Here is a 16020-nt window from a genome sequence, read left to right on the forward strand (position 1 = left end):
AAACAAATAATTCGTTGGTTGTACAGAGAAATCGACCCCATCATCGGTGCCAGCGAGCCACTGGAATGATGTCGCTGCCTCTTGAAAAGTGCGCCACTCTTCCCGTCGTTTTTTTTCTTTCTTTTTTCTTCTTGCTGTGCGCGACACCACCTAGGGATGACGCAAAGAAACTAATAGTTATAAATTGCAGTAGTCACACGTACTACTACTTGAAAACGTATTTGGGCTTGAGAAGAAAAATTACATTTTTTTAGATAAAGATTTCATTCATTTGGAAGATGAGAAACATTTCGTTTTGTAGCATACTGTCTGCATGCAGACGACAAATGCCGGAGGTAAACTTCCGGGGAGGTCACCGCTTCCTCATTGGCTGCTCTCTCTGCCCCGCTGTCAAATTTTGCATACTGCAGCTTTGTGACGTTGCAGCAACTGAACAGAACGCGTATCGAACAAAATATCTCCGATCGTGCCCCTGGACTCCTGTGGCAGTAAAGTTTTGCCCATTACGCTCTGGCGGAATCACATTCCTGCACTGCTTGTCGCTGCAGCTACGCTATGGCTGCCACGTTGTGTTCTCCGTCATGAGAAATGCAGCATGCAGTTCCTGCTTACAGCATTTCTGGCATTGTGTCAGAAAGTTTTTCGTTCGTCTACTTTGACGTGTCTGATGTAGAGATGTGCGAAATGTCTTGAAGATGACGTGCTACCGGAAATTATTGCACGAGAATATCACCCCTGAATACAACTTACCTTTGCTTTTAGTGCGTCATTGCAGCTTATAGTACTTATATCCCAAGAAAGAGTTCGTCAAGCAGATCTTGCATGGGTGAGTGGCTGTGCTCATGAAATTGTATCATCAGAAGCCAGCAAACAGACGCCAAGGACAACATAGGGGAAATTACCTGTACTTACTAATTGAATTATAGAAATGATAAGAGAGCATCGCACGCATAATGCAAAGACGTGGGATCGTTCCCCACCTGTGGCAAGTTGTTTCTTTATCCACTTTCATTGCCATTAATTTATCATTTCTTTAATTCAATTAGCAAGTACAACTAATTTCCCCTATGTTGTCCTTGGTGTCTTTGTTTGTTGACTTCTGATGACACAATTAATAAAAATCGGCCCCTTCGGTTAACTCCCTTTCTTCTCATGCTCATGAAATGTAGCTTGTGCAGCATCGTCAAGTTCAGTTTACATGGGTTTTGTTCGTTGGCTGGTCCGCACTGCAGCAGTCACCTGGCACATTGGGCCTCTGTGAGCAACAGCAATCCTCGCACAGAGCCAAGCAGACGCTGTTACTCATAGGCATTGACATGTTCAAAGCCTAGTCACATGAAATATTGTGAAAGTGCTCGTGTCGCAGAAAAATAATCGACCAGGAATACTGTCCCATGGCAGCGATATTGTAGCCATGCCTTCTGCTTGATTATATGCCATTCCTTCATCCACTGTTCTTGGCTGGATTATCCCATTGACAATGCAGGTAATGTGGCTATGACCACTGACGAAGTGTGATAAGAAACGGCATTGGAAAAGGCATCAGAAAAGACAGCGATTTGTGATGCTCAGACACCACCATCTTCTGCACCACCATCTTCTGAATACTGCAATTCTTGCAGTATTCACTTAATCCACAGTGAAGTCCAGAGGCTCATGCATGCAAAATCGCGGGCAGCCATAGCCACTGTGCGCTCTGCAACGCTAGGCCTATGTGGTTGGACGTTCGCTGCGAAGCTTTGTGCTGTTCAATGCTGTGTTTTTAATTGAAAAGATTCACTGCTGTCAGCACTGACGCCGACTCCATCTTCACCATCCTCGCCGATAGCTTCAAAGTGCAGAAAGCATGCACAAGTGATGCCGGTTTGCAGAAGTCAGCTTTGCCGCAATATAGTGGTGTCACGCGGGCAAGCATATGCAGTGTATTGCGGGGCAGCATATCAAGTTTGTAAAGGGGCCACTGTCGCAGAACATAGTATGCCTTATGTGTCCTTTAAATATACATGTGTGCACCCACCGTCTCCTATCACTGTATGAGACTCCTAATAAGTGTACTGGCAGGCCTTCAGAGCTATTTTGGGCATGTATATATTGCCACCTGGTGTTTTGAGCCAGCGCTGCGTGCCCAGCAAAAACGGTGATTGAAGACGACGAAGTCAAGGAGCTGGTGAACCGTCCTCCTTGTGTCTGACATTTTCGTCTCTGGCTGCTGATCCTGCTGCTTATTCTTGCCTTAGCGCGTGACAAACTGGTGGAGGTGCGGGGTAATCTAATCTATGCACCAAACCCCTCCGGGCAGCAGGAGCTCCAGCCCCGTACCGGTGGTTACGCCTGTACACCGCGCCAGCAGAAGGATCCGTGGACAAGCCCCTGAGTTTGGACTCCTCCCAGAGAAAATGGCAGCTCCGACCACCCCAACCGGTATGGAAGGCACAACGCCGATTCATTGTATGCTACTCAATCCGCGAACGTCGAATCCCTTCCACGGCGCCATACATGAGGACGTTGAAGATTGGCTGTTGCACTATGAACGTGTTGCCGCGTTCAACAAGTGGGATGACGCAGACAAGCTGAAAAATGTCTATTTCAGCCTTAACGATGGCGCACGTGTATGGTACGAGAACCGTGCAGATGCCTTAACTTCATGGGCAGAATTCAAAAGGCGGATTCTTGAGACCTATGCGAGCCCTGATCGCCGAGAGCGAGCTGAGCGTGATCTCCAGTCCCGTATCCAAATGCCGAACGAGAGTGTCGCAATGTACGTCGAGGACATGACGCGTCTCTTTCGACGAGCCGACCCCAGCATGTCGGAAGAAAAGAAGGTGCGGTACCTGATGCCCGGAGTGAAAGAGCAGCTGTTCGGCGGTCTCGTGCGCAGTCCTCCCAAGACTGTGTCAGAATTTCTTTCCGAGGCCATCACCATGGAGCAGACTCTTCGCCAGCGGACACCATCATACGAACGTCAAGTGAACACTGCCTCACCTACGGACTTCTTCGGAGCTCTCGGGGGTCACTTCGATTTCTTTCGAGAGCTCATTCGTTCCGTGATCCGCGAAGAACTCCAGAAACTGTCGGTACCTTCACAGCCGACGCTCAGCTCCTTGTCCAGCGTTCTCCGTGACAAAGTTCAGCATGCGCTAAAAGAACCACCCTTCAATACAGAAGCTCGACCGCTAAGACATGACAGCCCACATATGTCATATTCGCAAGCTTTGAGGCAACCTGCTCCACCTCCCTCCCCGCTTCGCGCCGCGCGCCCGGCCATGCTAGAGCCCGTCCAAGCTGCCTCGTATTACCAGGACCACCGACAGGCCCCGAGGAAATCAGACGTGTGGCGGGCACCTGATCGCCGTCCCCTTTGCTTTCACTGTGGCGAAGCTGGGCATGTCTACCGACAGTGCTCCTATCGAGAGCTCGGACTACGCGGATTCTCAGCGAACTCGCCGCGACCTAGGTTCGGCCAGCGTCCTCCTGAAATTGAAGAATACGTTGCCCAGCAGCGCAGATCTCCATCAGCTCGACACCAGTCACGCTCCCCTTCGCCGCTGCGGTTTTCTCCGACTCGCCGTACGTATGCAAGCGTGGTGCAGGGTCGGTCGCCCAGCCCACGACGAGAAAACTAACCACAGCGACCTTTGGGGGCGAGGCCGCTCAGTCTGGACGTGCTCAAGGACCCCCACTGACGCGTACGCGGACCGACGATACATCGACGACGACAGTACCTGCTGATTCCAGAAAAAGAATTTCCTTGGACATTCCTGTACTGCTTGACGGTCGTGAATTGACTGCTTTAGTGGACACTGGAGCGGATTATTCTATAATCAGCGAAAAACTGGCCACCCTTCTGAAGAAAGTGACCACGCCTTGGAATCACACGCCAGTTCGTACAGCTGGCGGGCACATCGTCACACCACTTGGCATGTGCACGGCACGAATACAGATTCGCGGCTCTACGTTTGTTGCCAGTTTGAGCATTCTCCCTCAGTGTTCTCGAGACCTAATCATCGGCATGGACTTTCTCAGGGAGCACGGCGCTATAATCAACATTCGACAACGCCTCGTCACTTTCTCGACAAAAAGCGCCACAGCGACGACCAACACCATCCACCCTCGAGCATCTCTTCGTGTCATCGATGACGCTGTCACGTTACCACCGCGTGCAAGTGTCGTGGTTGAAGTGGCATGTGACAAGCTCATACACGGTGAAGCAGTCGTAGAAAGCAATCGGTCTCTCCTGCTTATCATGGTGTTTGCGTAGCAAGAAGCCTTGTCGATCTCCACGATGGCCACTGTGAGGTTCTTGTCACCAACTTCAGCTACGAACACCGGCACCTTTTCCCCGGTACTGTCATCGCCTACGCCGACCCGATCGCCGATGTCACTGCGTGTTTTGTTTCCGAGGCAATCGGCACTGCTGAAGCACCTCTACGCAACGTCGACATTAGTCCAACGCTTCCTGCAGAGAACAGACAACCCCTGCGCGAGCTGTTGCTTGAGTTCCACTCTTGCTTTGCACGGTCGTCGAGGGTACGTCAAACATCGATTACGAAACACCGTATCATCACCTATGACGACGTGCCCCCCATACGGCAACAGCCTTATTGTGTTTCCCCGACCGAACGGCATGCTATTCAAACGCAGGTGAAGGAAATGCTTCAAGACGGCGTAATCCAGCCTTCATGCAGTCCCTGGTCATCGCCAGTCGTCCTTGTTAAAAAGAAAGATGGCACGCTTCGATTTTGTGTAGACTACCGGAAGCTAAACAACGTCACAAAGAAAGACGTGTACCCGTTGCCTCGTGTCGACGATTCTCTGGACAGGCTGAGGCACGCGAAGTATTTCTCCTCTATCGATCTGAAAAGCGGCTACTGGCAAATTGAAGTAGATGAGCGTGACCGCGAGAAAACTGCTTTCGTAACTCCGGACGGCCTTTACGAATTTAGAGTACTCCCTTTCGGGCTCTGTTCCGCTCCAGCCACATTTCAGCGAATGATGGATACCGTTCTCGCTGACCTCAAATGGAAAAGCTGCCTCGTCTATCTCGATGATGTCGTTGTCTTTTCGGAAACTTTTGACGAGCACCTTCGACGCCTTCGGAATGTACTCGAAGCCATTCGATCGGCTGACCTTACACTCAAGCCAGAGAAATGCCATTTCGGTTACGAGGAACTGAAGTTCCTTGGTCACGTCGTAGGCGCGGCAGGTGTTCGGCCTGATCCTGAGAAGACTGCTGCCGTAGCAGCTTTTCCCGCTCCAACCGATAAGAAAAGTGTGAGACGATTTTTGGGCTTGTGTGCATATTATCGACGCTTCATTGAAAATTTTTCGAAGATTGCAGATCTGCTATTTCGCCTTACGCGTGACGACACGCCATTCCTCTGGACTCATGCACAACAGACCGCCTTTGCGGAGCTACAACGTTGCTTGTCTTCTCCTCCCGTGCTCGGTCATTTTGATGAGGATGCCGACACAGAAGTACGCACTGACGCCAGCAATATCGGTCTCGGAGCTATCCTGGTGCAACGACAAGACGGCACTGAACGAGTTATAGCCTACGCGAGCCGCACTCTGTCACGTGCAGAGTCCAATTATTCCACCACAGAGAAGGAGTGCCTCGCGGTTATTTGGGCTACCGCAAAGTTTAGGCCGTATCTCTACGGGCGGCCATTTAATGTTGTGACCGACCATCACGCTTTATGCTGGTTGACCAACCTCCGAGACCCTTCTGGACGATTGGCACGTTGGAGTCTGCGACTCCAGGAATTCAACATCACCATCGTGTACAAGTCAGGCAGGAAACATGAAGATGCTGACACGTTATCACGGGCACCTATTAAATCTCAGAATCCTGACGAGGAAGACGGCAGCGCCTTTCTGGGAGCCCTCAGCGGGCCGGATCTGCTCGCTAAACAGCGATCGGACGCTGAGTTAAGACCCGTCATCGATCACTTAGAAGGCGGCATCGCGTCCATTCCTCGCCCACTTTCGCGACGGTTGTCGTCATTTTGCCTACGAGGGGGCATCTTATACAAAAGAAACACAGGTGCCGGCGACAAACCACATCTGCTAGTAGTACCTCAAGCCCTTCGCGACGACATCCTATTAGCCTGCCACGACGAGCCGACATCTGGTCACTTGGGCTACTCAAGGACTCTGGACAGGGTACGGCAACTGTACTACTGGCCTAGACTGACTGCTTGCGTCAAACGCTACGTGAAAGGATGCCGTGAATGCCAGCGCCGCAAGTCACCACCCTGCAAGCCTGCAGGCCTTCTACAACCCATCGACCCTCCGCGTACGCCGTTTGATCAAGTTGGAATGGACCTTCTTGGACCATTTCCCTTGTCTTCCTCCGGCAATAAGTGGATCATTGTCGCAACTGACTACTTGACGCGTTACGCTGAGACGAAGGCACTACCACGCTGGACAGCATCTGAAGTTGCCCAGTTTTTTATGCATCACATTGTGCTTCGGCACGGCGCACCGTCATTCATCATCACTGACCGAGGGACGGCATTTACGGCGAAGCTTCTGGATGACATCTTCAAGCTGAGCTACACGAGTCATCGAAAGGCCACTGCATACCACCCTCAGACTAACGGCTTGACAGAAAGACTAAACAAAACACTGGCAGACATGCTCGCTATGTACGTGGATGTGCAGCACAAGACGTGGGCCAAATCCTACCGTACGTAACGTTTGCTTACAACACTGCCACGCAGGAAACTACACGCTTCCCGCCATTCCGCCTCGTTTATGGTCGAGATGTCCAAACTATGCTAGACGTCATGATGCCATATGAAGATACCGACCAGCTCGACCAGTTAGCTCCTGACGTCGAGGAGTACATTCAGCGCGCCGAGGAAGCGCGTCAACTGGCTCGCGTGCACATAAGACAGCAGCAGTGTACCGATGCAATAAGGTACAATCTCCACCATAGACAAGTGTCCTATGAGCCTGGTGACCAAGTTTGGGTTTGGACACCCATTAGACGGCGAGGCCTCAGCGAGAAACTCCTCAGCAAGTACTTCGGACCATACACAGTACTAAGGCGAGTAAGCGACGTGAACTATGAAGTGATCCCAGATGGAGACCTGCCATCGTCCAAGCGCTATTTACCACGCGCAGAGACTGTACATGTGGTCCGCCTCAAGCCGTATTTTACACGGTGAAGTGTACTAGTAAAACAACCTTTTTTTTTCGCTGTCCTCGCGTCTTCCTCCAAAGAACTGTGAAGCGTTTTTTTTTTGTTCCCGACCACAGAACACATTTTTCCGTGTGCATTTCCGTATGTGTGCTAGCGCGTGCCCCCCGCGCTTTTTTTTGGTCTTACCTAATTTGTGTAGTTTCCATGTACGTTTTGTGTTTGAGCATCGAGTCGATGCTCCGTTGGGAGGGGGCATAATGCCACCTGGTGTTTTGAGCCAGCGCTGCGTGCCCAGCAAAAACGGTGATTGAAGACGACGAAGTCAAGGAGCTGGTGAACCGTCCTCCTTGTGTCTGACATTTTTGTCTCTGGCTGCTGATCCTGCTGCTTATTCTTGCCTTAGCGCGTGACAATATCATACGTCATTGACAAATAAAAGCAGTTAATATAGAATACATCAAGAGAAAAAAAATTACAGTTTAGGGCAAATTGCCGATGCAACAAAAAAAAAAAAAAAGAAAAGAAGCAGAGCATAACCGTACTTTTGGAAATGGATATGTTGGCTTCGCATTTACAGCTGTAATTTGGCAAAAAAAAAAAAAAATACGGACAAAGACTTTCTGATTTGCCCTCATACATAGAGTGCACCTTATGTGTGTCAATAATAGGTTGCTATAGGTTGTATGACGGTTAAATACAAATGCACTTAATATGGTTGAGGCAGAGTGCTGCTTGCCTCCTTATAGATGCTGCGTAATATTTGCATGTGGTGAGAAACTAATCAATGCTCGACTATATGTACAAGCAATCCATAAAGGCATATTATTGTGCAAACATAATACAGCTGTGTTCAACATTCATTAAAATAAAACGCAAAAGTTGAAGTGCCTTACAGGTGGCTGTGGTGTTGTGAAGCTGCATATGGTATGCACATTCTCCACCTTTGAACTGACATTTGTAGGGAAACTTTCCAAATGCACTTTTGGATAGCATTATTCAAACAAATAAATGGCATGTCAGCCATCAATTCGTTATTGTAAAAATGCTGTCTTACTTCCCTGCTTTTCTCCATCTGAGTCTTGAATCTCTTTGTTCTTATGGAAAGTTGGACCCCTTGCAGATCTGGAGTTGGTAAAATGGAAGCTCATTAATTAATAACAGATGTGCTTGTTATAATTGCCAGGACTTCATGAAAATGGGCTATTTCCTTTAAATTTGCTGAAAGGCAAGTTTAACTTAGTAATAAAACTTAGTTCGTGTGCTATGCCATTTTGGCGCCATCGTAATAAGGTGGCAGATTTGTCTGGTTTATACACACTGCGTCCTAGTTGTAGAATTTTTTTGCAATATCACTTTTACATAATGCCACTTTTATAAGCTAACTTTTACCACACTTATAATGTAGTGATGAAATAAATGTGACTTCTGGTTTTTACTACTGTGGTGAAGACTCGTTTGTTCAACGGTCATGATGTACCAGATATGTAATGAAAAAAAAAAAAAGAAAACGAGGAAGGTGGATGGCTGCTTCGGTCATATGCTTAACTGAGGGGTACAGGTGCACAACAGCGTGTTTATAACAACAAGCAAGCTGGGCAGGCGTGACATCTCGGAACAACTAAGAGTACTGTGTCTCAGAATAATTAATAAATAGCATGCCTTTTTGCTTACTTTTGTGTTGTAATTGTTGTAAATTAGATCTCAACCCAGGCTTTTATTTGAACAAAGCATATTAGTAAGAAACTTTTTAGCCAGTATCCCTTCATTGTATCAAACTATGTGAGAATCCTCAGGTGATGCCAGTCATTCATTTTCACTTGATGTATTAGCTAACAGCACCATAGTAATCAATTCCATTCTTGCTTAAACAAGCCAGATTGGTTCATGCACACCTGTCTATACAAATCAGATCATATATTTACATAAAATGCTAAGTTAAGCTAGTCATATTACTGATATTACTGAGTGAAGCAATGAAGCTCTCTTTCCTACAAAACCATTTCATGACCTGCTCATTCGTGTCATTGTTTAACAACATGTTTGATCGTTTATCGCTAAATAAAAGACAAATATTAGCACGAGGTCGCAAGATCGAATCCCGGCCACGGCGGCCGCATTTCGATGGGGGCGAAATGCGAAAACACCTGTGTACTTACATTTAGGTGCACGTTAAAGAACCCCAGGTGGTCGAAATTGCCGGAGTCCTCCACTACGGCGTGCCTCATAATCAGAAAGTGGTTTTGGCACGTAAAACACCATAATTTAATTTTTTAAAAGACAAATATTAGTATTCTCATACCATACATGACACTATGTTGTGTTGCCATTTGCCATTATTGTAATTACAAAACACTTTACTGATTGAGTAAATTAGTTTAAGACCGCTGAAAGTTGGGCAAGTTAGCATGCATTTGTGGTATGGAAGTTACTAGCAGCGCAAAAAAACATGGACAGTGGGGCAGAGAAACAGACAAGACAAGCACTGATATGTTTACCATATGCTAGTCTGCTATAGACCTTCCCAACGGGAGCTCTCACGATGTTGTCATATTGCCCTCTTAAGTGTTGTGAAACTGCTTGAGTGCCCTGCTCAAAAGCACTGCAGGAGTGACAGCATGTGCTCACGTGTGCTTTTCACTCAGGTGCAATATTCAGAGGGAAGGTGATGGAAAGGTCTATATAATGAATTGGCATGGTAGTTAAGGCAGTTGTGGCATAGTAAGCCATTGTGTGCATATATTTATTTTCTTCTTCAGTTAGTGCAGAACCTTACTTCTGTCTGGTGGTAATATTATGCATCTTGCGTTCCGATGCTACTGAAGAATAAGCATACTGATGTGTCTGCCAGTATAATGATTCCAATGTTCATATTCTATGCAAACAACGGTAAACTGCTGACTAAGATGATATATTCTTATTAGAAGAGATAATGTCTTTTCTTTCCTTTAGTTCAAATTGTGTGCTTGTAGTGGCTCCTTGCTGAGAAGCAGGCCTGCTTTATCAATTCTGTCATTCACTGAACTTGGAGTTGCATCTGGCAGCTTTGTGTGCAGTAGCTAGATTTGTTGATGGAGTCTCTGCAAAGGGACTCGACGGGTTTTCGGTTGGTCTACTGGGACCTTCTGCCATTTTGAACTTCTTTGTCTTTCAGATGCGGCCAAGAGTGAAACGAGTCAACTTGAAAGACATATTGTTCCTCATGGAGCAAGAGCGCGACAGCATACACAGTACGCTGCTGTATAAATCCTATCTCAAATAGAAAGTGGCAAACATGCAATTGCACCTTGGACACACAAGTGGCTTTCCACCTAGAAACCACCAGCTCTCAGTGGACCGAGTGCGCACTTCTAAAAGTTTCATCCACTGCCCACCCTGATATGTTGACTTGTGCCAGCCATGTCTCCATTGCTGCCTGTTTAGCAGTGCACTTTGTTGGTTTATACATTGTTCTTTTACTTTCTTGTTGCAAGGTCTAGATTTTGTGCAAAAAACAAAGTGGGATGAGCTCTGCAACAAGCTGCATTTCAAAAAACAGTGTTACATGTTCTCTTGGTGAATTGGTATTGTCTTGCACAAATGCAGGGGAAAATGTATTAAATTTATTTTTAATCTGACTAAAATGATCCTTAACTGTAGCATATGCAAGTTTTGTGGTCTTTCAAAGGTTTGTGTCATGGTCTTCCATGTTTTGATTAGCTAATTGGCAGATTTGTGCATCACTGAAATGCTGTCTTCTGTGGGCTGTCAAGGCTGCATCTGGCAAGAAGCATACTTTTTTTTTCCATTTTTATGCAATGTCATGGTAAGCTCAAGAAATTTTTTGTTAGCCTGTGTCTGCGAAATGTGTCTTCTGTTAATTGCAGAGTTCTCCCCGTCTACTTATAAATACTTGTTATTCTTTATCTTCTTTCGCCTGTCCCACACATTGTATATATGTTTATATTGCAAATAATAATATCTTTATGTGTATAAGGTTTTTTTTTTTTTTCACCGTGTATAGGTTATTCTTTGTTTTACACAGGAGTCTTTTGTGCTGTCATAACTTCTGTGATAAGATGTATAAATTTCTGATGCATGAGCAAAGAAAGAAATGAGGCTTTGCAAAATTGTTGAGTGTGGAACTGTTTTTAAACTGATGCAACTGTCAACTCCGTGCAGTGGTATGTAGATGGTATCGTGCCCTTTTTCTCATGCCTTTTTTATGACCGCTTCACAACCACCCGGTATCTTGTTTATTTCACATTGGGTGCTGTTCAGAAGTTGTTGCATTGGTGCAGTGTCTGCTGACCATGTCAAGCTTTTCCCATCTGCAAACGAACTGTAGTGGATACTACTTGTAAATATCATTCTTATGCTCCGCCAAAACATAATGTGCACTGTATATGTAAGTACGCCACATGCATAAAGCAAAAGCTTTTTGTTTTAGTTCACAAACACATCATGTTAACCTTTGATACCAGATAGTTAGCTTATATTTCATAGTTGCTTGTACATTACGAAGAAATAACCATATGTATGCACATGTTTCAAGAGATATTTAATAAGATTTTATTGTTGAGGGGACACGGTCCTTGAAGGAATTTGTAATTACTGTGTGTTTTCGAACTGTAATGTAATTGCAATGGGACTTTTTTATGCTAAAGTCGTTCCTGCATAAAGAATGAGCATGGTACACTGGGTCTCATGGCTTTTTTTTCACTTTTTCTTTTTTGGAGTCTATTCTGGTGTGATGTTCATCACCTCAGATGAACTCCACTCTCGAAGCCAAAGATGTATTGTTCATTCTTGACATATGATAGGCCGTGTTGCCAGAGCATGCGTGACATTTCATCCTATAAATTTTTCATTTGTATATGCATGCTCGTTTGCATAAACATAGGTAAATATGCGAGTTGCTTGGACATGTAGAAACAGGAAATTGTAATAAGCTCTGAACTGTTTGAAATATGTGGGGAAAATTTTACACTGCACATTCAGTTCAATTTACAAAAGCTTGCTTTGATGTGTCGCAAAGCATACCCTGCTACCCACCCTTCTCCTCTGTTTCTTATTTTATGGGCTCACAGTGGTCTCATTAATTGATGATTGGACAGTGCATTTGGAAGGTAATGCAAAAAGTGTGGTAATGCTCATTTCTTAATGTAATCTTAATTAACTGGTTATGGAGGAATTAAATGGCAGGTTAATATCAGATTCAATTTGGTTTTTACATTGCATTTGTTGTTTGGCTAACATTTGTTAACTCCCATTGAGTAATCTGGCGGATATTAGGGCGCATTTTGCACAAAATGTGCTTTCAATTTTTCAGAGTTATGAATGTTCGCAGTTCCAGTGTTACATGCTACCCTGTCACTCCTGGCTCATTGGTTACTGTACCCCGTCCCTCATTCTCTTTGTTCATATTTTTTAACCCCCACCATGTTGTGATAAAGGGATGTGGGTAGCACAAACTGTTTTGATGTGACATTCTCTTCATGACAAAAAGGAGCTTTGAGAATGCCAAACTGTTGTAATAGGATATCGGCTTTCATTACAACTGTGTTAGTATGGTGAAGCAGCTAACGAGGTAATTATTTAAGTACGTAATTTATTAATTGTGCATGTTTCATTGCACAGGAGTCTCTGTTTTGGAGGTAGTCTTGTGAGAGGGTGAATTATGTTTTCCTTTGTTATACTGTTCTGTAATGCAGTTAAAAACATGCATAATCACATCGTGGACTTTTGATCCAGTTGGTAATGTATGCAATAAAGGGCAGCACTAAGAGAAGGCAAAAGAGTTAGAAAAAGAGCAAGCATGAAAGGGGCAGAGTGATCCCATGATGTTATTTCCGTTCCTGTTTATCTTTTAGCACAGTCTCTTAATTATACATAGACTTTGCTTAAGTAATTGTGCCTTCCATATTGTTGATAATATGGTTTATTGTAAAGCGTGAATAGCACAGAAAAATTTGAAGAAATAAGTTGTCTGTACCATATTCTGCTTTCATATGCCGTGTCCTGCTTACATTGCCAGTGCTTTCTCTTTGAGACCTTTGTAAATCAGTGAAGGTTATGCAGGACATAATAGGACCAAGAAATGCCGTTACATACTAAGCCTTTCAAATGTGTGCTATTGGCTATCAGCATGGCAGCATTTCATTTTCACTGATACCTTCTGCTTTATTTTCGGGTGGTTGTCAGTATAGTAGTAACTGCCAACTTCAGCAGGTTTTTATTGTTAAATATTGAATACTTTTTTTGCCAACTAGTCGCCCCATCATTCCTCATTAAGGAAAAATTTTATTGCACCAAAAGCACTTTCTGAGACTAAGAAAAGCAAACGAGGAGTCCAGCCATGCCGTAGATCTGCATTACCTTTCTGCTTTCAAGGCTCCCCACATAAATCTTTGTAGTTGCGGCCATGGCGAGAGCTGGATGGAAGTTCACATGGCTGCTGTCAGTCTTTGTCAGGCTGCACTTGAGTAATGGCAAGACTTAACAACATAGAGAGATAGTCCCCTCTCATTTTCCTCTTATTGATGCACCTCTTATACTGGGTGATCATTTTTAAGTAAATTGCCTGTGGCAGATAGTATATTGTTGAGTTGGATTATTCAGAGGCGGACATTACTTCCATTAGAAATTGAAATACATATCCAGCTAATTAGAAAGATAATTTACTTCCTAATTAATTTATTTACGGCACATATTGCAGTTTATAAATTGTAGCTGGCAACTTGGCAAGGATGATGCCAGTTTCGATATATTCATTGCCAAATTGTGCGACAAATTACATGGGCCTTCCAGTTTCTTTTGTGTTTCAATGCATAAAACAGCATGTTGTTAAATAAGTAAGTGGAACAACATTGCATTTTTACTGCTTGTTCGATGTTGCATATCTAGAAACCTATGCCATCCTAAAAGTTTGTTGCAAGTGGTTATGCCTTGCAAGCTCGCACTGCTACAATTTGTTAACCAGTGAATTTGTGCAAGTAATGCTGCCTTGTGCAAGTAATGTCTGCCTTTTTGTATAATCCACCTTAAGGACTGGAATTATGCTATCTGCCATAGGTGAGTTTTAAAAAATTCTGTAAAGCTTAATGATCACCCCATAAATGATTTAGTACATGGACCCACACCATTAAGCCATGCCCTAAAATAAAAAATGAATCCCCGCTTTTTGGGGCTTATCTTTCCCGAAAATAATCGTCATCAACCTTGCATACACTTCCTTTATTTAACACACTGCGCTCGTGACTTTCCTGTCTGCAGCGCTATGTCACGGTTTACGAGCATGCTGTTTGTGACTTGAACCGGGCGCGCAGTGTTAAAGAAAGGTAAGGCACACAGGATACACGATTGCTGGGAACAAGATGAGCTCTAAATGATTCAAAATTTTCTTGCAGTAATGATCTTGCAATTTAATTGTATTATGATGATTTGAAGCCTACTATGTAAAAGTGCACCACTTAATTGTGCAGCACAACTTATTCTGCAGTGCAGTCTCAGAATCGCTGAGAAAGTATGCATGTACTATTCTTGACTTAAATCTTAAATCAGTGATAACTGCCGCGGTGGCTCAGTTGCTGCAGTTTAGATGGGGGGTGGGGGGGATGCAAGAACGCTTGTGGCCTGTGCTTTGGGTGCGTATTATAGAATTTCAGATGGACAAAATAAATTCACAGCCCAGCCTTCCATTATGGCATCTCTCATGAGTCATAACCATACTTATACGTAACGAATTATGTGTAATTGTAATCAATTCTACTTTTTGGTAAATTTGTAACTGAACTATTACTTTGTTTACTCATTAACACACATTGTAATTAAATTACTTTTTTCAGTAACCAGTTACATTTAAGCAGTTACTTGATGTGTCGAGCAGTAACAGGCGATGCAGCTTTGAGAACCTGACTTATGCAGGAACTACAGTAGAATGCCTGAGATAGCACCAGGCAGCAACTTCATGGATGCACGAGGGCATGGGAAAGTTAATGCCAGGAAATCGCATATGGCCGATTTTTTTTCAGCTTTTCATTGGATCACCAGGGAGTGTCTTTAAGTCTCAGTCCTGTTTTTTTTTAACATAGGTAAGACATAACAAGAGGTTGGTGGCGCAGCCTGCCAGTCTGCTCCAAAGGGGAAGCTCATAGCATCCATCCATCCATCCAGTAACAATGAAGTGTTGTGCTTCATAGCGGACCCAGATGCTGAGTAACAACCTTGTGTGCAATGTGTTCGTCCATTACAACAATGCCCTAACCTCAGCGCACATCGAGTAAGTTTTTAGTGCCACTTTCGATGTCTTCACAACAAAAACAAAGGAAGAAGATTGACAAAATTTTCTATAAGCAATTGTTAGTGAAGATAAGCAATGTGGGGAGGGTTGCAGAGGATGTATTGAAAGGGCCAGGCCAGTAACGTTAATAAAAGTTAAGAGGAAAGTAACGTAGAAGTAATCGATTGCTTTTGAGTAATTCCTCAACTACTTTCATGGGGCACTAATTGATAACTGTTATCAATAACAATTTTTAATGGAGTAAATGTAATCAGTTACTTTTTTCTGTAACGTGTACAAGTTTTTTTCATAACCCACAGTGCAGTTTCAGGAAGCTGAACTCCATTTTTTTTATCACTTCTGTTGAAGTGTAGCTAGTCGCATGCAAAAGGACCAAAGAACAAGGTTGCAGGTGTTTTCTACATGAAATATTCCTACCAGGGTTTGATGTATAAATGGAGAACGAATAATTTTCTCAATTACTGTGCTCATCATTGGCATTTCCATAGCATTGGATGCATTGTGAGAGTGAAACTAACGAAGGGAATCTTAATTATTAAAATGGCCAACAGCCGGTACATTCGGAGGTGGTTTAGGCTATCGGGAAACGCAATAA

General features: G+C 44.4%; 1 protein-coding gene across 7 annotated transcripts in view; it reads left to right on the top strand.

Annotated features, from left to right (window-relative positions):
* LOC142560578 (transcription initiation factor TFIID subunit 4-like) overlaps positions 1-11821 on the top strand; it is a 110465-nt gene extending 98644 nt beyond the window's left edge. For all 7 annotated transcript variants that reach the window (XM_075672787.1, XM_075672810.1, XM_075672795.1 and 4 more), the window contains one exon: positions 10299-11821. In XM_075672787.1, coding sequence (XP_075528902.1) covers positions 10299-10406 — 108 coding nt within the window. In that variant the 3' untranslated portion in view covers positions 10407-11821. The remainder of the gene's footprint in view (positions 1-10298) is intronic.
* The last annotated feature ends 4199 nt before the right edge of the window (positions 11822-16020 follow it).

The sequence above is a fragment of the Dermacentor variabilis genome, chromosome 1 (assembly GCF_050947875.1).
Source record: "Dermacentor variabilis isolate Ectoservices chromosome 1, ASM5094787v1, whole genome shotgun sequence".
Taxonomy (NCBI): domain Eukaryota; kingdom Metazoa; phylum Arthropoda; class Arachnida; order Ixodida; family Ixodidae; genus Dermacentor; species Dermacentor variabilis.